This window comes from Triticum urartu, chromosome 2 (assembly GCF_003073215.2).
Source record: "Triticum urartu cultivar G1812 chromosome 2, Tu2.1, whole genome shotgun sequence".
Classification (NCBI taxonomy): domain Eukaryota; kingdom Viridiplantae; phylum Streptophyta; class Magnoliopsida; order Poales; family Poaceae; genus Triticum; species Triticum urartu.
This window is the reverse complement of record NC_053023.1, coordinates 735,892,315-735,917,126: the sequence shown is the minus strand read 5'-3', so window position 1 is coordinate 735,917,126 and position 24,812 is coordinate 735,892,315. Positions and strand designations below refer to the sequence as shown.

At 47.1% G+C, this 24,812-nt stretch overlaps 1 protein-coding gene across 1 annotated transcript; it reads left to right on the top strand.

The window, feature by feature from the left end:
* The first annotated feature begins 247 nt into the window (after window positions 1-247).
* On the top strand, window positions 248-1,336 carry LOC125534519 (isocitrate dehydrogenase [NAD] catalytic subunit 5, mitochondrial-like). The gene has a single exon (XM_048697723.1). The coding sequence runs from the start codon at window positions 248-250 to the stop codon at window positions 1,334-1,336; it is 1,089 nt and encodes a 362-aa protein (XP_048553680.1).
* The last annotated feature ends 23,476 nt before the right edge of the window (window positions 1,337-24,812 follow it).

The window sequence follows — 24,812 nt, the reverse complement described above, 5'->3', positions numbered from 1 at the left end:
TGGCAAAAATAGAACGAATTATTTTTTCCGCGGTTCCGATCGGGGACCATGGGGCGTGGTCTTCCGTGCCCTATTAGCCGATCGATAGATCGATCGATGATTATCGATGCATGCATGATGCGCGTTTATTCTATCCAGTTCGATCGAGTATGTGGAAATTCGCCTAGAAATCTGGAGTCTAGCTAGGTCGTTTGATTGTTGTTTTTGCTTGTTTGCCTGTTTCAGAGTCGTTCCGTGGATAGGAGGCATGGCAATGCGGAGGCTGCTTCAGGGGGTCGTTCTGCCGCGGGCGACGGGCCGGTGCGTCGGGGCGTCCTCCTTCTCCACGTCCACGGAGGCCATCCGCGCGACCCTCTTTCCCGGCGATGGCATCGGGCCGGAGATCGCCGAGTCGGTGAAGCAGGTGATCAACATTGCAGGCGTGCCAATTGAATGGGAAGAGCATTATGTGGGCACGGAGGTTGATCCCAGAACACAGAGCTTCTTGACATGGGAAAGCCTGGAGTCGGTGCGCAGGAACAAGGTTGGCTTGAAAGGCCCCATGGCCACACCCATCGGAAAAGGCCACCGTTCGCTGAATCTCACGCTGAGGAAGGAGCTTGGGCTCTACGCCAATGTCAGGCCTTGCAACAGCCTCCCGGGGTACAAGACCAGATACGATGATGTGAACCTGGTGACAATCCGTGAAAACACTGAAGGGGAGTACAGCGGCCTCGAGCATCAGGTCGTGAAGGGCGTCGTTGAAAGCCTGAAGATCATCACCCGCCAGGCGAGCCTGAGGGTCGCGGAGTACGCCTTCCACTACGCCAAGGCCAACGGCAGGGAGAGGGTCTCGGCGATACACAAGGCCAACATCATGAGGAAGACAGACGGGCTCTTCCTCCAGTGCTGCCGCGAGGTGGCCGCCAAGTACCCTGAGATCAAGTACGAGGAGGTCGTCATCGACAACTGCTGCATGGAGCTCGTCAAGGACCCTGGCACGTATGATGTGCTGGTGATGCCGAATCTGTACGGCGACATTATCAGTGATCTGTCCGCTGGTTTGATCGGAGGCCTGGGCTTGACTCCGAGCTGCAACATTGGTGAAGGCGGCATTTGTCTGGCAGAGGCTGTTCATGGCTCTGCCCCTGATATCTCCGGCAAGAACCTCGCAAACCCGACTGCTCTTATGCTGAGTGCTGTCATGATGCTGCGCCACCTGAGTTTCAACGACCAGGCAGACCGCATCCACAATGCCATCCTCCGCACCATCGCCGACGGCAAGTACAGGACGGCTGATCTTGGTGGCAAGTCGTCGACATCAGACTACACAAAAGCAGTTTGCGGTCATATCTGATTGAGCACCACCTCTTGCTCTTTCTTTCTCTTTTTTATTCCCCAAATTTTGTTTGCTATCATATTTGGCACGGTTTAGTTAAGACCGTCGAAGAATAATCGTCACATTCCTTGTTTTTGGAAAAGTTTTACCAACTTTGTAGTCAAGGTCGTCCATAATAATCATTGATTGGCAGCATCAGCGCATATAGTTTGTTCGTTCAAGTTGTTGAAGAACTGGGTTTCGATCTGTTACCTCTACTGCTGTTCCCCTCTCTTAAGTGTCTAGCAGACATTGCGGCCAGATCAAGCCTGCTCTCTAATGCCCTCCTACGTTCTCCTAGTGAATCACCAAACCGTATCCTATCCTTCCTCTCGTCTTGCATCCACTTATATAGATTTCCAAAGCAAAGAATAGTTCGTTAGCCAGGCGTATGTGTCGAGTACTGAACTTTGAAGTTAATCGTTAATAATAATCTACTCTAGTCTGTACTCAACGAACCGGGAAGCGAAAATTCGTCCTGTGCTACACAACGCCCATCCACAACGGCGGCGGCATCGGCATGACTCGCATCTGACTGCGTCATCGACAACACCTCTGATAAACTTGCAGCATGTGCATGTGTGTGGATTCCGTCTGTGATTCTGTGAGAGCATTGTTAGTGAACAGCTGAAGCTAGATCAGAGTTCAGGAAGGGACTAATCATTCGTGTGGTTTCTAGTTTGCAGCCTGGACTCTACTACTTGGACTTGAATTTGGTGGGCCTAGTTGATGAAACCGTCGGTGGACTCCTCCTCCTCCGTGACACGCGATGCGCGATGGCGCGTGCGATACGCGTCGGATTTGGCGTCGGTGCGCACCGTACATCTACGTGACGGCGAGCTCCTGCTCCGTGGAGATGCTCTGCGTCTCGTTCTCTTCGACGACGAGGACAGAGTGATCGACGCGCGGACTCTTCGTGAGCACGAGTTGGTGGATATTGGTTTCATCATCTCGTTCCCGTGTTTTTTTGCAAGGGTGATGGACAGGATTCCGGCGATCACCGGAGCGAATCCATGGCGGGCTGATGGGGGATCGGACAAGTACAACGTGACGGTTCCTGCGGTACACGGCATGGTGCGTCGCACCGCTGTACCCGACTCGCCACGCATGGGCCCAGGGAGCGGGAGGCGCCACCAATGGCGGATGCCCACCACGTGGACGGCGATCCCTGGCGCCTATCACCATGCGAGGCGTCGGAGGGGAGTACAAAAGCCAGATCTCATCTCCCCCTTGACCTAGACACTGCCCTCTCGCACTTGTGGGCGGCGCAGAAAAACCCTAGATCTGATCCCCCTTCTTCCTTCTCTTGGTGGCAGGGAAAAATCGGCGGCGATTGCAGATCGTTCGCCGAGATCGTCGCATCTCCTCCGCGCCCGCCTGATCCCATGGATGACAAGGCGGGGCAAGGTTTTCGCGGCGACCGCAGGGAGGGTTTCGGCGCTGGACGCGCAGGCCGTGGTGCGGGTTGTTTCGACCGCGGCGGCGGGCGCTTCGATCGCGGTGGTTGTTTCGACCGCGGTGCGGGGAGATTCGATCGCGGCGGTGGCCGTTTCTCATGGCGGAGGGACTCCAACAACAACAATACCGACAACAACGTCTCCGACAAGTCTGAGGCCTCGCGTTGGGAGGCGGCGGCGGCGGCTGCGACAGAGCTCCAGCTCCGGGGGTGTGTGGGTGGAGAAGAACAAGAGCCCGGCGGCTTCGGGTGGAGGGAGCTCGCACCAAGCTACAGAGCCAGTCCTGCCGACTACTGCTCCTTCGACCTCAAGGGCCATGGCCAAAAATCAGGTGCCCCCTACCAATCCCGGAGATCTCTGTCCCATCTGCAAAAATGTTGGTCATGCTCTGATTCGTTGCCCGTTAGCTTTCTGTGAGAGATGCAACAAGTTGGGCCACCTAGCTTCTATATGTGTAACGCCCTCGATGCGACTATATCTCCCACGTGTCGAGGCACGACTTAGAGGCATAATCGCATTGAAGGCATATGTCGCAAGTGAGGTAATCTTCACACAACCCATGTAATATAATAAGGAAAGAGAGTTACATAGTTGGCTTACAATCGCCACTTCACACAATTATATGAATAAAGCATTACATCATCCAGATACAATCAAGGTCCGACTACGGAACCAAAATAAAAGAAGAACCCCAAATGCGACAAAGGTCCCCGATCGACCCCAACTGGGCTCCACTACTGATCAACTAGAACGAAACAACACAAAGGACAAGATCTTCATCGAGCTCCTCCTGAGCTTGGTTGCGTCATCTGCACGGACTCATCGGCACCTGCAAGCTAGTTTTGGAAGTATCTGTGAGCCACGGGGACTCAGCAATCTCGCACCCTCGCGATCAAGACTATTTAAGCTTATGGGTAAGGTAAAAGTATGAGGTGGAGCTGCAGCAAGCGACTAGCATATATGGTGGCTAACATACGCAAATGAGAGCGAGAAGAGAAGGCAAAGCACGGTCGATAAAAGTATGATCAAGAAGTGATCCTAGAACTACCTACGTCAAGCATAACTCCAACACCGTGTTCACTTCCCGGACTCCGCCGGAAAAAGACCATCATGGTTACACACCCGGTTGATTCATTTTAATTAAGGTTAACTTTAGGTTTTCTACAACTGGACGTTAACAAATTCCCATCTGCCCATAACCGCAGGCACGGCTTTCGAAAGTTCAAATCCCTGCAGGGTGTCCCAACTTATCCCATCACAAGCTCTCATGGTCAACGAAGGAATAGACATCCTCCCGAGACATTCCGATCAGACTCGGTATCCCGGTACAACAAGACATTTCGACAGGGTAAAACTAAACTAGCAACAACGCCCGATGCGCCGACATCCTGATGGAGCTGCACATATCTCGTTCTCAGGGCAACACCGGATAGGTCAAGCTACGAGTAAAACCAGCCCTCAAGTTTCCCCGAGGTGGCCCCGCAAGCTGCCCATTTCGGACCAACACTTAGACAAGCACTGGCCCGGGGGGGTTAAAATAAAGATGACCCTCGAGAGAGCGACTCCCAAGGGAAAGTAGGTGGTAGTGAGCCAAATGGTAAAACCAAGGTTGGGCATTGCTGGAGGAGCTTTACTTAAGGCGAACTGTCAAGGGTTCCCATTATTACCCAACCGCGTGAGGAACGCAAAATCCGGGAACATAACACCGATATGACGGAAACTAGGGCGGCAAGAGTGGAACAAAACCCCAGGCATAAGGCCGAGCCTTCCACCCTTTACCAAGTATATAGATGCATTAAGTAAATAAGATATATAGTGATATCCCAACAAGTAAATAAATGTCCCGATAAGGAACGGTCTCCAATCTTCACCTGCAACTAGCAACGCTATAAGAGGGGCTGAGCAAAGCGGTAACATAGCCAATCAATGGTTTTCTAGGACAAGGTGGGTTAGAGGTTCAACATGGCAATTGGGAGGCTAGCAAGCAAAAGGTAGGCATCGTAGCATTGGCATAGCAAAAGAGCGAGCAAACTAGCATAGCAAAGATAGTAGTGATTTCGAGGGTATGATCATCTTTCCTGAAATCCCGCAAGGAAGAAGAACGAGTCCATGAAGAAGACAAACGAACAAAGTCGAACGAATCCTCACAAACTCGACGTTACCGGACCCAACCCGAAGAAGCAACACCAGAAAGAAAACAAACAAACATAGTAAACAACCACGACATGAACATGGCATGATGCACAATCAAGTATGATGCATGTCCAGTTTAATGAACCATGGCATGGAAAAAGTGCACAAACAATACTACAAATTAAGTGGAGCTCATTATGCAACTGAGTTGCATATTGAAGAAAACACCACATGACTTATTTAGTTCTCTCTCGTTTATTTACCCAACAATATTAAATGTTGTTAACATGGCAAGAGGGTGAAACAAATGAAAACTACCTAACTAGGCAAGTTTAAATGAGGCCGGAACAACAAACAACAAATCCGGAAAAATCCTCATATGCATATTTTAGGTTTGGTACTGTTCTGCCCTAAACATAATTTTAGGGTTGTTAAACATGCAAATAAAGGTCACCATATTAAACTAGGCATTTTTCTACCCCATTTACATATAAAGTTTATTAAAATCCGAGTTACGGTTATTTAGTTATGAATTAAATCATTTTAACATGGCATAGGGGCAAATTAATGCAAACAACATTTTAAACATTTTTAACATGGGTGAAAGTGACATATTATTAATCTACACAAAATTTTGAGCAAGTTTCATATATAAAACATTTTAATCCGATGCACGGTTAGTGAGTTATTAAATGCATGAACAAAAGGGTCTTTTCTGTAAAACTGTAATTCCCCGGTTAAATAGCAGAATCGCAGAACTAGGAAAAAAACTGCACTGGGCCGAAACTAGCTGCCCAACAACCGGAAAAAAAAGATGGGCGTTGGGGGAGTTCTCACCATGGGCCAAGCCCAGTCGGTGAGGAGGAGGAGGTAGCAGGCCGGGTGAGGCCGGCGCGATCTGGGCCTTGGGGAGGCGTTGGGCCTGCTGGATCTGGCTTGACGCCAGGGAGTGGGCGACGTGGAGAGGGGCCGGCTCGGGAGGAGCTGGGCCTCGGGCGAGAAGACCCAGGCGCGGGCGACGTGGATCTCGTCCACGCTGGCGCTGGGACAAGTCAACGAAGGTGCGGCGCCGGTCTTCTCGTTCACGAAGCAGGGGATGCAGGCGACTTGGGCAGCGAGGGCGCAGAGGAGCGGCGGTGCTGGCGGGGGCTCTTCCTGGATCCGCGCGACGAGGAGGAAGACGGGGCGCTCGTGCCCGAGCTAGCGAAGCAGGACGGCGGCGGGCTGCGTCGATCCGGCCGGGGTCCAGGTCGAAGTGGCTCCATGGTGCGGCGGCCATGGCGTTCCCTGGTGAGGCGTCAGATCCGGCGGCTTGTGTCCTGCTGGGACCGAAGAAACAGGGGGGGGTCGGCGACGAGTGTCGAGGAAGGAGCTCCGGCCATGCTGCGATGCGGCTCCTGCGCGAAGAAACAGAGAGAGAGGGAACCGGGTGAGAGAGAGAGAGAGCAATGAGGGAGAGAAAATGGAGGCGAGGTCGGCCTGGCAGGGGAGCTCGGCTCCTGGATCGAGAGGGTGGGCGCTGGTTGGTTGGTAGCTGAAATCGAGGAGGAGGGGATTCGGTGGCCGGTTCGAGTGGATAGATCGGGAGGGATCCCGAGGGGAACCAGAAGAGTGGCGGCGGATGTGGGACAAACCTCCTGGATCTTAGGGTTGGACTGATACATATATAGCAGGTGGATATTAGGTTAGGGGCTATCTCGACCCTACGATCGCAAACGGACGATCGCGGATAAAATAGCTAGGGAGTCCAAATAAGAAAACGGAGACGTTTTGTAGATGTTTGGGGATGTTCCGGACACAGCGGTAACGACTGTTCGAGTCGGGTCCGGGACAGCTTTCGGACGCGCGCGAGGGGGGCTGCAGGCTGACGAGAGAGGTTAGGCCGGGCCTAGGTGGACTGCGAGGGGGAGAAGAGAGAGAGGGGGCTCGGCATCTGTTTCCAGAGACCGAAAACGTCCGACATTTTGACCGACTATATTGTCGCTATAGTTAACGGTTGGGCTATCAAACGGGCTCCGAACGAGATGAAACTTGGCAGGCGGCCTATCTACAACATAAAAACACCGCATGCCAACTTTCATCCCATTCCGAGAACATTTTCTGGCCACTTATAAAACAATATTTCGGACATGCCGCGGGAGCGTGCAAGTGTGGTTGGGCTCAGAACGGACAATAGAGAGAATGAGGAGACCGGAACAGATGCAAGTTTTGAAAACATGATGATGCAATGCACATGATGACATGACAAGATGCAACACGCAAGCAAATGACAAGGCAACAACAGCAAATAACTGGAGGACACCTGGCACATCGGTCTCGGGGCGTCACAACACTCCACCACTACGAGAGGATCTCGTCCCGAGATCTAGAATGGCACCGGAGGGAAAACAGAGGAGAAAGAGAATAGGTAAACTAAGTTGCTTCTTCGACAAATGAGTGAAACCATGAACCTTGAAAAGGTTAAACCATTTCGAGAAAAGAATACAACGAAGATGACGAAGTTGAAAACCACTCCGTTAGAAAAGAGGGACAAAGAACATTGCGAAAAACCCTTGAGGTTGAAGGGCAAGATATATATTGAAAAACGCTCCGGTTAAGGAAGGAGATCAAGGAAAACCAAAATTCGGGCAGCACTCCGGTTGAAAAGAAAAGGAATTGAATAATAACTTGATAAGGTGATAGAACTTGAAAAGAGGGCTCGACACTCCGGTTAAATGGACAATCATGAAAAGAACATTATCTTGACACAACAAGAAGATGGGTTGAAGAGAACAACAACACGATGCCACCGGAACGAAAGAATAGAAGTTGTATCGACGGAACAAAAGAACGGAGAAGAAAACAACATCTTCTACCTCCAATGAGCTTGAAAGCATCTTAAAGAGAAGGGTCACACGGAGTTGTTGAAACAATCCACCACGAAAAGAATAAACTTGATATGGTCTTATGGAAAACATCTCAAATTATGAGGTGACAGCCTGCCACTCACGGGAAAAGAATTGATTGGATTTATATGAACAAGGAGACGAGAAACTTAATTCACTGGGAGGATAATAGAAGAACTTGGGTCACCATAAATAGCAACAATCCTCAGGGAAGGCTTTAGGTGAAATATAACCCAAGGTAACTCCAATGACGAGATTGATGGATTTAAAATATCTCATTCTTGACAACATGTGAATCATGAAACATGAATTCCAATTATCAAGAATGACATAATACCACCTCCAATGATACGGAATAAAGAAAGCACTCCGGATTACAATATGAAGAAAGCTTGAGCTCATTTGAAAAGAATCTCGATGAACACTTCGAAAAGGAATTAAATCCTTGATGGAACATTATGTAGAACCTCCATGAAGAACTCCGGTAAACAAAATAATGAAAAGAAAGAGAAATTGGAAACACAAGGTGAATCCTTGCAATGATTTAGACGGATCTCCGTGATAATTAGAGCTTGGAACTCCGGGAAAAAGAGAAGATGAAACAAATGAAACCGAGAGTTTGAAGGGCCTCCGGAATAAGAATTAATCATTAGGATGAAACAAGAATAAGAATTATGATATGCGTATCCTTCACCAATTTAATTGATGACAATCAACGGATTTGGCACACTACTTATTCTCGTATCAAGGATTAAGAGAGATATAACGTAAACTTAAGAAGGTCTTCGACGAACCACCGGTAGAATTGAAATACGAACGAAGAGAAGATAAGGAAACACCGGGAAGAATTAGCAAATGAACGAAGAAGCTTGAGAGAATTTATATACAAGAGAACGAAGAGATCACGAACTGTTTAGAGATTACTTGAACGAAACACCGGTAAGATAGGAGAAAGAGAGCTGAAAGCTGAGAATGAATAAATCTTAGATGATGGGCTCCGGATGAACAAACTGAAAAGGCTCCTGAATTACTCCGGATGGTTGAAAAGAATATCTCACAATCGCAAATAATTATGAGAGGATGGCAACAAGATAGAATCGCGAATCTTGAAGAGAATGGAGCAAGATTGAGAGAGAAAAATCTTCTTCGGTCTACAAATCCCCGAGAATGATGACGGGAAACACCACCAAGAATTATTGAGGCACACCGGACTGAAGAATGGAAAAGTTGAGCCAACGATGAAAAGAAAATTGAGAGATCTTGGAGAAATACATTTGACTGATGATAACTCATTCTTACGTCAAACTTGGAAAAGAATTTGAAAAGCTCCAGAAAATAAGAAGAGTCAGGTAAGATCCTGGGAAAAGGCCTATGGGTTAGGGCCCACTCAAAAGATACACCGGAAATGATTACTTGAAAAGGAGAATGCACCAGTTGAATTAAATGGATTGAATGAGATAACATCCCCGAAAAGAGATTGAACGAAAGCAGAGTGGAGACACGAATCTTGGAGATATCTTGAGCACTCCGGAACAATTGAATAGCAAGAAGTGAATTATTATGAGGTGCACCGGTATGAAAAACATTTGAAACAAGGAAAAGAATGTGATCAAACACCGAAAGCTTGAATTGAAACCACCGGAGAAGAAAGAGAACGAAGAATGATGAACTAGAAGCTTCGTTAGCATCTTCTTGAGAATCACCAGATAAGAACATTGAAGGAAAAGAGTGAAGAGACTTCCATGAATAAGATGGATACTTGATTAGAAATCTGAGTCCTTGAAGAAAAAGGGAGGGTGGGCGGGAAAAACAAAGGCAAGCTTGGAGACGGATGAAACAAACACCGTTGAGAAGAAATGATAATAGATCTTGCGAATGTTGAAGTGATCGGATCCACTTGAAGAGAAACACGCCAGTTGAAAAGGATTGACAGCACAATCTCGATGATCAAGAAGGATTGGTATTCACATCGAAGTATGAGAACACCACTTAGACAAGGGATGGAATCAACATTTGACTTCGAAGCAACTTGAATAACACAACTCAAAACAAAAAACAAAGGATTGGCTTGTAGAATAAGCCGGAACAAACATATGATAGAGATTTCGTCCGAAGTTTTCGTGGTGGGGCCTACACGGGCTCGATCGTACAACACCATCATGTACAAGGCAGTGCACATGACATACGAAGCGTCCCCGAGTCGGCATAGCCAAGGACTCTTTAAGACACAACAAGACCACTGTAAAACCGACCGTGAATAGGCGGACCACTAGACGTCGAACCCCAATTTCATATCATACATCCGTCGGAAAGATATCCTAAGAGCTACTTGAATTCCCACCTATGAAACTCCCGAAACTTTCCGGTTATGCAATCAGGTGTTGGGGATACAGGGGAAGCATAATATCTCACCCAAATCTAGCAAATCCTACATCCAGCTGTATCCATCCTTCAACACATAACCAAGAAACCTTCGGAAATCATCTACCTCAACCTTCGAAAAGCATCCGTTATACAAGTTATGGCGATACTCCCGAACTCCCGCCCCAGTACTGGGTGGCGTCGAGGTTATCTCACCAACGAACTGCATAAAAGAGATTTTCGATGTCGACGTACTAAACTCAGGTATTCCAGAACTGCAACGATAAAATTATGACAACAACACCTCAGAGCTCAACTCCCCGGGACACTTCCACAAAACCCCTGACAGGAGGCACCAAGACAATATTCTCGTCACAAAACCATCGGAACGATTCCAAGATACCCGCGTGATCCTAAATTTTTTTTAGTGAAATTTGAGAAGAGAAGAGTCAAAACTCTACGTCAGGATGCCTTACCAGAGCGATGAGGAGACTGGGAAGTAAAAAGAATTCCTAAACTCTCCGATATATAATTCCTAAATGACTCAAAACATTTTTCTAGACACAACTCGGCCGCTAAAAACGATCAAGCAATGGGGCCCCTAAGGTCGGGGAAGGCTCTGATACCAACTTGTAACGCCCTCGATGCGACTATATCTCCCACGTGTCGAGGCACGACTTAGAGGCATAATCGCATTGAAGGCATATGTCGCAAGTGAGGTAATCTTCACACAACCCATGTAATATAATAAGGAAAGAGAGTTACATAGTTGGCTTACAATCGCCACTTCACACAATTATATGAATAAAGCATTACATCATCCAGATACAATCAAGGTCCGACTACGGAACCAAAATAAAAGAAGAACCCCAAATGCGACAAAGGTCCCCGATCGACCCCAACTGGGCTGCACTACTGATCAACTAGAACGAAACAACACAAAGGACAAGATCTTCATCGAGCTCCTCCTGAGCTTGGTTGCGTCATCTGTACGGACTCATCGGCACCTGCAAGCTAGTTTTGGAAGTATCTGTGAGCCACGGGGACTCAGCAATCTCGCACCCTCGCGATCAAGACTATTTAAGCTTATGGGTAAGGTAAAAGTATGAGGTGGAGCTGCAGCAAGCGACTAGCATATATGGTGGCTAACATACGCAAATGAGAGCGAGAAGAGAAGGCAAAGCACGGTCGATAAAAGTATGATCAAGAAGTGATCCTAGACTACCTACGTCAAGCATAACTTCAACACCGTGTTCACTTCCCGGACTCCGTCGGAAAGAGACCCTCACGGTTACACACGCGGTTGATTCATTTTAATTACGGTCAACTTCAGGTTTTCTACAACCGGACGTTAACAAATTCCCATCTGCCCATAACCGCGGGCACGGCTTTCGAAAGTTCAAATCCCTGCAGGGTGTCCCAACTTAGCCCATCACAAGCTCTCACGGTCAACGAAGGAATAGACCTCCACCCGAGACGTTCCGATCAGACTCGGTATCCCAGTACAACAAGACATTTCGACAGGGTAAAACTAAACCAGCAACACCGCCCGATGCGCCGACATCCTGATGGGAGCTGCACATATCTCGTTCTCAGGGCAACACCGGATAGGTCAAGATACGAGTAAAACCAGCCCTCAAGTTTCCCCGAGGTGGCCCCGCAAGCTGCCCATTTCGGACCAACACTTAGACAAGCACTGGCCCGGGGGGGTTAAAATAAAGATGACCCTCGAGAGAGCGACTCCCAAGGGAAAAGTAGGTGGTAGTGAGCCAAATGGTAAAACCAAGGTTGGGCATTGCTGGAGGAGCTTTACTTAAGGCGAACTGTCAAGGGGTTCCCATTATTACCCAACCGCGTGAGGAACGCAAAATCCGGGAACATAACACCGATATGACGGAAACTAGGGCGGCAAGAGTGGAACAAAACACCAGGCATAAGGCCGAGCCTTCCACCCTTTACCAAGTATATAGATGCATTAAGTAAATAAGATATATAGTGATATCACAACAAGTAAATAAATGTCCCGATAAGGAACGGTCTCCAATCTTCACCTGCAACTAGCAACGCTATAAGAGGGGCTGAGCAAAGCGGTAACATAGCCAATCAATGGTTTGCTAGGACAAGGTGGGTTAGAGGTTCAACATGGCAATTGGGAGGCTGGCAAGCAAAAGGTAGGCATCGTAGCATTGGCATAGCAAAAGAGCGAGCAAACTAGCATAGCAAAGATAGTAGTGATTTCGAGGGTATGATCATCTTGCCTGAAATCCCGCAAGGAAGAAGAACGAGTCCATGAAGAAGACAAACGAACGAAGTCGAACGAATCCTCACAACTCGACGTTACCGGACCCAACCCGAAGAAGCAACACCGGAAAGAAAACAAACAAACATAGTAAAAAAACCACGACATGAACATGGCATGATGCACAATCAAGTATGATGCATGTCCAGTTTAATGAACCATGGCATGGCAAAATGCACAAGCAAAAACTACAAATTAAGTGGAAGCTCAATATGCAACGAGTTGCATATTGACGGAGCACCACATCAATTATTTATTTCGATCTCGTTTATGTACCCAACAATATTAAATGTTGTTAAACATGGCAAGAGGGGAAACAAAAAGAAAACTACCTATCTAGTCAAGGTTAAATGAGGCCGGGAACAACAAACAACAAATCCGGGACTCCTCATGTGCATATATTAGGTTAGGTACTGTTCTGCCCTAAACATAATTTTAGAGTTGTTAAACATGCAAGATGAGTGCACCATGTTAAACTAGACATTTTTCTACCCCATTTACATATAAATTTTATTAAATTCGGAGCTACGGTTATTTAGTTATGAAACAAATCATTTTAACATGGCATAGGAGCAAATTAATGCAAACAACATTTTTAACATGGGTGAAAGTTGCATATTATTAATCTACACAAAATTTTGAGCAAGTTTCATATATAAAACATTTTAATCCGATGCACGGTTAGTGAGTTATTAAATGCATGAACAAAAGGGTCTTTTCTGTAAAACTGTAATTCCCCGGTTAAATAGCAGAATCGCAGAACTAGGAAAAAAAACTACACTGGGCCGAAACTGAAGGAAATATGCCCTAGAGGCAATAATAAAGTTATTATTTATTTCCTTATAATCATGATAAAGGTTTATTATTCATGCTAGAATTGTATTAACCGGAAACATAATACATGTGTGAATACATAGACAAACAAAGTGTCACTAGTATGCCTCTACTAGACTAGCTCGTTAATCAAAGATGGTTATGTTTCCTAACCATGAACAATGAGTTGTTATTTGATTAACGGGATCACATCATTAAGAGAATGATCTGATTGACATGACCCATTCCATTAGCTTAGCACCCGATCGTTTAGTATGTTGCTATTGCTTTCTTCATGACTTATACATGTTCCTATGACTATGAGATTATGCAACTCCCGTTTGCCGGAGGAACACTTTGGGTGCTACCAAACGTCACAACGTAACTGGGTGATTATAAAGGAGCATTACAGGTGTCTCCAAAGGTAGATGTTGGGTTGGCGTATTTCGAGATTAGGATTTGTCACTCCGATTGTCGGAGAGGTATCTCTGGGCCCTCTCGGTAATGCACATCACATAAGCCTTGCAAGCATTGTAACTAATATGTTAGTTGCGAGATGATGTATTACGGAACGAGTAAAGAGACTTGCCGGTAACGAGATTGAACTAGGTATTGGATACCGACGATCGAATCTCGGGCAAGTAACATACCGATGACAAAGGGAACAGCGTATGTTGTTATGCGGTCTGACCGATAAAGATCTTCGTAGAATATGTAGGAGCCAATATGGGCATCCAGGTCCCGCTATTGGTTATTGACCGGAGACGTGTCTCGGTCATGTCTACATAGTTCTCGAACCCGTAGGGTCCGCACGCTTAACGTTCGTTGACGATATAGTACTATGTGAGTTATGTATGTTGGTGACCGAATGTTGTTCGGAGTCCGGGATGAGATCACGGACATGACGAGGAACTCCGGAATGGTCCGGAGATAAAGTTTGATATATGTGATAATAGTGTTTGGTCACCGGAAGGGTTCCGGAAATCACCGGAAGGGGTTCCGGATGTTTCCCGAAATGTTTGGGTACGAGAACACGTTATTTGGGCCAAAGGGGAAAGCCCACAAGGTTTTTGGAAAGCGCAAAAGGAAGTTTTGCGGAGTCCAGGGGCCAGACGCCAGGGTCCCTGGCGTCGGGGTCCAGACGCCGGGAACCCTGGCGTCTGGCCCTGGAGTCCGAGAAGGACTCTTGCCTTTCGGGTGAAACCGACTTTGTGGAGACTTTTACTCCAAGTTTCGACCCCAGGGCTCAACATATAAATAGAGGGGCAGGGCTAGCACAAAAGACACATCAAGAAACACCAAGCCGTGTGCCGGCAACCCCGTCTCCTCTAGTTTATCCTCTGTCATAGTTTTCGTAGTGCTTAGGCGAAGCCCTGCGGAAATTGTTCTTCACCAACACCGTCACCACGCTGTTGTGCTGCCGGAACTCATCTACTACTTCGCCCCTCTTGCTGGATCGAGAAGTCGAGGACGTCACCGAGCCGAACGTGTGCAGAACTCGGAGGTGCCGTGCTTTCGGTACTTGGATCGGTCGGACGTGAAGACGTACGACTACATCAACCGCGTTGATATAACGCTTCCGCGTGCGATCTACAAGGGTACGTAGATCATACTCTCCCCTCTCGTTGCTATGCATCACCATGATCTTGCGTGTGCGTAGGAATTTTTTTTGAAATTACTACGAAACCCAACAGAAACTAGTTGGCCCAACAACCGGAAAAAAAAAGATGGGCGATGGGGGAGTTCTCACCATGGGCCAAGCCCAGTCGGTGAGGAGGAGGAGGTAGCAGGCCGGGTGAGGCCGGCGCGATCTGGGCCTTGGGGAGGCGTTGGGCCTGCTGGATCTGGCTTGACGCCAAGGAGTGGGCGACGTGGAGAGGGGCCGGCTCGGGAGGAGCTGGGCCTCGGGCGAGAAGACCCAGGCGCGGGCGACGTGGATCTCGTCCACGCTAGCGCTGGGACAAGTCAACGAAGGTGCGGCGCCGGTCTTCTCGTTCACGAAGCAGGGGATGCAGGCGACTTGGGCAGCGAGGGCGCAGAGGAGCGGCGGTGCTGGCGGGGGCTCTTCCTGGATCCGCGCGACGAGGAGGAAGACGGGGCGCTCGTGCCCGAGCTAGCGAAGCAGGACGGCGGCGGGCTGCGTCGATCCGGGCCGGGGTCCAGGTCGAAGTGGCTCCATGGTGCGGCGGCCATGGCGTTCCCTGGTGAGGCGTCAGATCCGGCGGCTTGTGTCCTGCTGGGACCGAAGAAACAGGGGGGGTCGGCGACGAGTGTCGAGGAAGGAGCTCCGGCCATGCTGCGATGCGGCTCCTGCGCGAAGAAACAGAGAGAGAGGGAACTGGGTGAGAGAGAGAGAGAGAGCAACGAGGGAGAGAAAATGGAGGCGAGGTTGGCCTGGCAGGGGAGCTCGGCTCCTGGATCGAGAGGGTGGGCGCTGGTTGGTTGGTAGCTGAAATCGAGGAGGAGGGGATTCGGTGGCTGGTTCGAGTGGATAGATCGGGAGGGATCCCAGGGGAACCAGAAGAGTGGCGGCGGAGGTGGGACAAACCTCCTGGATCTTAGGGTTGGACTGATACATATATAGCAGGTGGATATTAGGTTAGGGGCTATCTCGACCCTACGATCACAAACGGACGATCGCGGATAAAATAGCTAGGGAGTCCAAATAAGAAAACGGAGACGTTTTGTAGATGTTTGGGGATGTTCCGGACACAGCGGTAACGACTGTTCGAGTCGGGTCCGGGACAGCTTTCGGACGCGCGCGAGGGGGGCTGCGGGCTGACGAGAGAGGTTAGGCCGGGCCTAGGTGGACTGCGAGGGGGAGAAGAGAGAGAGAGGGCCCGGCATCTGTTTCCAGAGACCGAAAACGTCCGACGTTTTGACCGACTATATTGTCGCTATAGTTAACGGTTCGGCTATCAAACGGGCTCCGAACGAGATGAAACTTGGCAGGCGGCCTATCTACAACATAAAAACACCGCATGCCAACTTTCATCCCATTCCGAGAACATTTTCTGGCCACTTATAAAATAATATTTCGGACATGCCGCGGGCGCGTGCAAGTGTGGTTGGGCTCAGAACGGACAATAGAGAGAACGAGGAGACCGGAACAGATGCAAGTTTTGAAAACATGATGATGCAATGCACATGATGACATGACAAGATGTAACACGCAAGCAAATGACAAGGCAACAACAGCGAATAACTGGAGGACACCTGGCACATCGGTCTCGGGGCGTCACAACATGTGTGGAATTCTTGCCATGGGAATGTATCGCTCCTATGTGTGCATTTCAAGCTAGGGGTCAAGGGTTTTTCTATGTGCATGATTATTGTTCAGCAGAACAGGCCAGGGAGAGATCATGCAACGTTATTATTACTGTGCTGAGAGGGAACCCTACTGTGAAACAGATGAACGATGCATTTTTCCTTTATCTAGGTAAAACCTGGAGGTGCTCTGCCAAATTAGTGGAACCTGGGGTGTTCCTAATGCGATTCCCGGATACTAGAGAGGTTGAAAAAGCTTGCTATAGTGACCGCATGACCATGAAACCTTGCGGGACAGTAGTGAGGGTCACTAGATGGAACCATGATGATGGTGCCAAAGGTATTCTTGAAAAAGCCTGGGTCAAAGTGGGTGGAATCCCAATGGACAAAAGATGTGAGAGGAATGTCGCTTTTGTTTCATCTCTGGCAGGAGTCCCGCTTGAGATAGACATGGCTACATTGCACCGTCCTAACTCTGTTAGAGTGAAGCTTGGATGTCGCAATGTGGATGAGATCATACTAGTGGCTGAGTCACTCCTGGGCGATCGTTTCTATGATTTCACCTTTCATGTGGAGCAAGTACTGGTAAGAGATCCAGACAAGGAAGAGCTACGCAATAAGGCCCCTGCTGATCCTGCTGATCAGAATGGTCCTTCGGGCAAAAAGCAGAAGAGATTTAATGGGAATGATGATATAATGGAGAGCTCATCAGGAGGGAGGGGAGAAAAAAATGCTCATCTGGAAAAGCAGTGTGCTGCTAATCCAATGGAGTCCCCTGCTTCTGTTACATCTGATAGTTCTGCACATGATACCTTGTTGATACACAGCATGGAACAAGAGGCCATTGCTGCTGGGATTAATTGTGATGAGAAAAATAGTCAGAATGATCCTGAAAAAGTTACTCAGAATGCTAAATGTGGTGGGGATGCACATAACATGAAAAAATCCTATGCTGAGAGTGTGAAACAGAATATCGAGGTAGTTGAGATGGAAGGTCCTTTTATGAACAATGAAGAAAATACAGTTGAGTACAGTGTTCAGTCGCCTGACTCTGCTAATGCTTACTATGGCGAGGTGATTCCCACACCACCTCTCTTACCTGAAAATATGCTCAGGTTCAGCACCAGGAATACACTGCTCAATCTGGAAAGGGTGGAAGACAGAGCAAGAGCGGCCTGCAAGAAGCGAGATTTGGAAGGTAACACTTCTGTTAATTCTTTTGCAGCTCTATCTAACCCTGAATCGATGCTTAGAGCTAGGAAAATGGGTGTTATGATACCTGATATGGAATTCTCTAAGATAGATATCCTTAGAGAACTTGAAAATGTGAGGAATAATGCTGTAGAAAAACCTACACCTCCTGATGAGGTTATGCTTCTCACTAATGAGAATGGAGAGGCCATCCCTGTTGATATGAGATGGGGGTGATCTTGAGGGGGACACTTCTGATTTTACAGTGGTGGGACCCAGGAAAAAGCGTAGTTCCAAAAAAATATAGACGCCTTTATCTAGGCCTAGAACTAGAAGTCGGAAAGCAATGGAGTCCATTGCTCATACTGGTAATGCTGCTAAAACCCCTAGCAGAGTAACCAGGGGGAGGGGGGAAGAAAACGTTCCAAATGAATGGAATCTTCTGGAATTGCAGAGGAGCAGGAAAAAAAGGGATGATGACCTGCTTCTCTGATCTCATAAAAGATCATTCCCTAGATTTTTTGTGTCTGCAAGAAACTATGAAGAAGAAATTCTCTTCTAGTTTTATTAGGAATATTGATCCTTATAATACCTTTGAGTGGAACTGGATTCCCTCAATTGGTAAATCAGGTGGTATGCTTTGTGGGGTAAAAAAGGAAAAGCTAGAAATAGTTGCTTTGTCTATGGGTACTTATATCCTGCAAGTGACTATGTTTGATGTAGTTAAGAAATGTGTGTGGGCTCTACTTAATGTTTATGGGGCTGCCCATGATGAACAGAAGGGTGAATTCCTTTCTGAGCTGGCTAGTTTTTGTAGTCACCTGACAATACCCTACATTATTGGGGTGACTTTAATATCTTAAGACATTGTGGAGAGAAAAATAAAAAAATGATGGCCTCACAATTATATCTGGCCATGGGTCGGGCCGGGCTGGGCTTGGGCCGGGCCTAAAAAAGCCCATGGCAGAAAACTGAGGCCGAGGCCCTACCATCGGGCCTACTTTTCAAGCCCAAGCCCGGCCCATCTCGTAAAAAGCCCTGAAAAGCCCTTAGGGCTTAGGGCCGTGGGCCGGGCCTCTTCCTTAAAATGCCAATATGACAAGCCCAAGCCCGTCCAGGCCCTGCTGATGGGCTCAAAACTCAGGCCCAAGCCCGGCCCACGGATAAGCCCATCGGGCCTAGGCCCTGGATTTAGGGCCGGGCCTGGGTGGGCCGACAGGGCCGGGCCTGAGATGGCCAGGACTACTCACAATATACAGACAGATTCAATGCCATCATTAACACTATGTGTTTGCGAGAGATTTATGTGGAGGGGGGAATCTATACCTGGTCTAACAATCAAGCCCATCCTACTCTAGAAAAACTAGGTAGGATCCTGATGAATAGTGAGTGGGAAGATCTATTCCCTTTGGTCACTACCAGAAAGCTGGTTAGAGACATATCAGACCATAACCCCCTTCTGATGTCCACCAATAGTGCTTGTCCTCAAGCACCTAAACCTAGAGAGTTTAGGTTCGAGATGAGCTGGATGACCAATGAGGAATTTTTACCCTTGGTCAAGAAAATCTGGCAAAGGCCTGTTAGATCCTCTAACCCAATTGATGTGCTTAACATCAAGCTAAAACGATTTAAGCACTTCTTCAAAGGATGGGGGTCAGACAAGTTTGGCCATGAGAAAAAAAGGAAGAAAGTTATTAAAGAGGAGCTTGAGTATATTGAACTTATGGAAGAACATGGTCCTCTTGGACCTGACATCCTGGATAGGCGAGCTACCTTGAGTGGTGAACTACAACCGCTCATGGTCAATGAGGAATTCTTCTGGCTCCAGCAATCCCACGAGACGTGGTTGTTGAAGGGAGACCAGAACACTGCCTTTTTCCATAGGATTGCCAATGGAAAAAAGAGAAAGAATACTATCCACTCCTTTTCATGTGGTGACACTATGATTGAAGGGACAAAAAATCTGATGAAACATGCCACAGACTTCTATAAGGAACTTTTTGGACCTGCCCCGGGGAATACTTTTCATTTAGATCCTGACACTTGGGGACAGGATGAAAAATTAACAGCTGAGGAAAATGAGTTTTTGACCAGACCCTTTAGTGAAGAAGAAGTTAAGACAGCTTTGTTTTCCATGAAAAGCAATAGAGCACCTGGCCACGATAACATTCCAGCAGAATTCTATCGATTTTGCTGGGATATTGTCAAACAGGATATTATGAATCTGTTTGCTGCATTTCATGAAGGCTCCCTGGACGTTGAAAGACTGAATTATGGGGTGATTACCCTAATTCCTAAAGTCAATGGGGCCAAAAAAATCCAAGAATTTCGGCCTATCTGTTTGTTGCGGTGCCCTTACAAACTCATTACCAAAGTGTTGGATAATCGAGTGGCGATGTTTGCTGATAAGCTCATCAGCTGGCACCAAAACGCTTTTATCAAGAAACATAATATTATGGATGGGATACTTACTTTGCATGAGGTGTTACATCACACACATATTAAAAAGAAATGTGGGGTGGTCCTAAAACTTGATTTTGAAAAGGCATATGACAAAGTGAATTGGGATTTCCTTTTGGAATGTCATAGATTGAGAGGCTTCAATGAGAAGTGGTGCGGCTGGATTAGCCAAGTTTTACGAAATGGCACTATTAGTGTCAAGATCAATAATACTGTAGGCCCCTATTTCCAAAGTAGTAAGGGGGTGAGGCAAGGAGATTCTATATCTCCCTTTCTCTTCAATCTAGCGGCTGAATGCCTTTCGAAAATGATTTTCAATGCCCAGAAAAATAATCTGTTTAAAGGACTGGCAGCAGACCTCGTTCCAAATGGTGTTGCTGTCCTGCAGTATGCAGATGACATTGTTCTTTGCATTGAAGATGATATAGATAAAGCTGTTAATCTCAAACTTCTGCTATACTTGTTTGAACTTATGTCTGGCTTGAAAATCAATTTTCTTAAAAGTGAAGTGCTGTGTGTGGGGGGGGATGATATGACTCTCCAAAAGTATTTCTGATTTGTTTGGGTGCCAAATAGGGCATTTTCCTATGAAATATCTGGGCGTACCAGTTAGCTATTCTTCCTTGAGAAATTCTGATTGGGAGTATATGGCTATTCGATATCTTAAATGTTGTGACTCGTGGATTGGCAATTCTGCCTCGTCTGGTGGGAGATTAACTTTGTTGAACTCATCCCTCTCAAGCATTGCTTATTATTATATGTCAATGTTCCTGCTTTCTAAGACATTTATCGAGAGACTTGATAAATATCGTTGTAAGTTTTTTTGGTGTGGAGGGAGGGGTAAAAAGCGTTACTATCTGGTTAAATGGACCAGGGTGTGCCAGTCTAAGAATAAGGGTGGGCTGGGCGTAAAAGATCTTCACAAACAGAATATCTCACTATTAGCAAAATGGTGGTGGAAGTTGGACACAGGCGAGGGGCTGTGGAAAGACGTGGTGAGGGCAAAATACCTTAAGAACAATTCACTAGCTACTGTGAAAGTGAAATTCCATGACTCCCCTGTCTGGAAAGCGCTGCTTAAAGTAAAGGAGATGTATATGGCTGGAAGGAAGGTGATTGTCAATAATGGCAACATTGCCAGGGTGTGGCATGACCCCATTGGCACTCACCAGCCTTTGGGGGTTGCTTATCCGACCCTGTTCAGTATCGCTAACTATCAAGACGATACTATTGCTCACTTTACCAAACGCGCTAGTGGAGATGTGTTCAGACGCAGGCTGAATGCAGATCTGAGCCATCAGCTTAGTGAGGTCAAAAAAATTCTTGCTGGCATTAACACGTCGGCTGGTCCAGATAAGATTGTGTGGGGCACTGGGCCCAACGGCAAATATACCACTAAATCCATGTATTCTTACCTGGAGAGAGATCTTGCTGGTTGTGACTTTAGATGGATTTGGAGGGCTAGATTACCTACCAAAATCCAGATTTTCCTTTGGCAACTCTTCCAGGATGCCGTTCTGACTAGGGACGTTATGAAGCGTCGGAACTGGGCTGGCAACCCCAGGTGTTCTTTCTGTGATTGCAGAGAAACCTATTTACATCTGTTCTTTCAGTGCCCAGTGGCAAGGATTGCCTGGCGCACGGTTGGGGCGGTGTTTGGGACCGATTTATGTCCCAATAACCTATGTCAATTTTATTCTTGGTGCTATACTCTTCTTCCTCAAGGGGAATGGTGCTTCACTATGGGGCTGGCGGCTGTATGTTGGGCCATTTGGAATCGTAGAAACCAGGCTACTTTTGAATTTAAGAAAATGGCATCTCCTTTCAAGATTGTTTTCAACGCTTGTATGCACCTATCTTATTGGGCAGGTCTCCTGAAGGGCGAAAGACGAGTGGAACTGGAGCGTGGTGCGATGATTCTGAAGGAGAATGCTAAAGAGATGATGAGAATCTGCGCGATTGCACACACGGGCGAGACCGTGGAGTGATTCAGCTGCTGGGATGCCTGAGACATTGCAGAAGCCTTCTGAAGTGATCGATTTGAGACACCAAAGACTCTGGAGAGTGTTTGTGTGGAGTTTGTTTCTTTTGTTCTGCATAACTGTGATGCCTTGGTGCGGGGTTGTATTGTGATCTGAACTTTAGTTTGGTTCGCTGCGTGTTGATGGTGCTTCAGGGTTTTCGCCTCGTAGTGGGCGTTTCGATTGCGAGCGCTCACAGCGGGTTTCCCTGAAGTGCTTGATCTCGCTTTTTCCCTTTCCCTTGTTTGAACTCGGAACTGGCTGTATTTCCGTTATTTCTTTAATGGAAAGGGGATTAGCCCGGGTCAAATTAAAAAGAAACTTGGTCTTGAATTTATGTGATGCACCAGGAGTACAATTTATTGCTCCAGTTTGGGATATGAAGCTTGTTGGCCATCACTCTAGGACTAATTGACAATGAAAAAATAGCGTGGCGTTTAAAATATGCTATTAGGTTGCTATATCGCGCTATAGCGCGTAATTAGCAAGACATTGTACATTGAATCTCATGAAATTGTACGAGGGTGAGTGCGGTGGAAAATCAAAAACTGATTATATATGTTCATGGATTTAGATCTTGGCGGTATCCGGAGACATTCTACTGTTGCCCGGTACATACGAATCCATCGCCCGTGCGTGGATGGAGCCGCCTTGCGTCTGGATGGAGACGACACACACCTAGACACCATGCTTGCCTCACGCACACATGAGCCAGATCGTTCCATCCGTCTTTTAGGTCCATCTTTAGAGTAGTTTTTTTTTGTACTTCACAATTTGGAAGCAAAATCGTGTGAGTTATCTATTAGAAGTTTAGAACTAACATACAGAGAGAAATACATGTTTAGAAATTAGATTTGCCACGAGACAAACAAATACAGCAAAGTCATCGTGAATGCAGGATTCTCTCTCAATAATTCCGACTGAACTTTTTACTTGTTCCAACTCCCAAGCACCTATAGATGTGAAACCACGGCAACAGGATCAGTGACACTAAATTAAGCTATGACAAATGAAATAGCTTGTGTCAACAAGAAGAGAAACTTCGTGCAGCTCCACGAGCTGGCTGGGGCAGCCTGGTTTCCTCCTCCACGTGTGCGAGGTCTGCACTGTAATGTACTCCTTCCGTTCGGAATTACTTGTTTCGGAAATGGATGTATCTAGAATACGTCTAGATACATCCATTTCCAAAACAAGTAATTCCGAACGGAGGGAGTATGTCCGTTACAACAACGAGGATGAGAAGGTTAACTTGGTTTTATTAGTTGCAGTGTCATTGCCTTTGTTTCCTCTTATGTTTCTATGATTAGACTTTTGGACCGGCGATTTGCAGGGTCGGTCCAGTGCCGGTGACCAGATTAACAGTGTCGTGGGCTAGGGGGTGCTAACCACATCCCCCCCCCCCCCCCACCACCACCACCACCACCACATTCATGGCCGACGAATGGGCCATGTTTACCATGCCCCCCCAGCATACTCAAGATGAAATTCTCCAAAGACTTGACGCACACTTCAAGACATATTTATCCCTAAACGTAACCAACCCACATGTAATCATAGGTGCCGCCGGTGCCTATATAAGCAAGGGAGTTTAGTCCGTATGGTTAAGTCAGAGACATTCACATATGATTTCAATTTAATGGCCAAATTGAGCTTGCACTCTATATTCTCGAGAACGCACGATCACTCGAATCCATGATGATCGACCCATTTGGTCTTAAGCAAGCTCGATCGAAGGAAAACCCAAAGTGGTTATATGATGTCCGAGTTGGCCGAGAGTTTGCTCATGAGTTTCTGGACCTTGAAAAATATCGTCATGTATTAACGATATTATGATTGCAACCGAGCAAGGCAGGTGGTGTGGAACTATTCATGGTCGCAACTGAGCCAGTCAGGTGGTATGGTGTTAATTTGGAGCTGTGCTCGTAGAAGATGCTTGGCAGGCACAAGAGTATAAGTCTATAGAATTTGGAGATAATGTGGGATCTAGGGTGTGTGTTGTGTGCGTTGCTTGGAAACTAATTAAGCAGGAGCACCGGTAGGGAGTGTACAGACTTATACATGAGTGTATGTATGTATGTATGCATTAGTTGCACGTGAGAGTATATATGATGAGATATATAACACTTGCAGATGACTAGAATAGATGTGATAAATATTATCTTCACCTTACACATGACTAATGATATCAGACTAACTCGCAGACAATTAAGCGATACAAGGATATCAAATTTTCCACATAGAGATGACAAATGTATATAATGATCATTCAATTCAAAAGAAAAACATTCAATATATAACTAAACGCAGAGCATTTGTGACCGACAATCAGCTTTCATTTATTCCTCTTATTACTATCTGGGACTGCAATGGGGTGTGAGCTGCATGTATCGATCATATGCCGCAGCCAAGAAGCCTGGGCTCGACCCCCATGGCTTCGAGTTGGTCAGCTATACGCTCGATCTCTCGTGTTGCAGTCTCAACAATGTCTTGAACCTCCCTGCGCGCGTTGGCCAATTCCCTTCTGAGCTTGTTCCGGGCCTCCATCTTGAGGATATCTGCGCGCTCGGG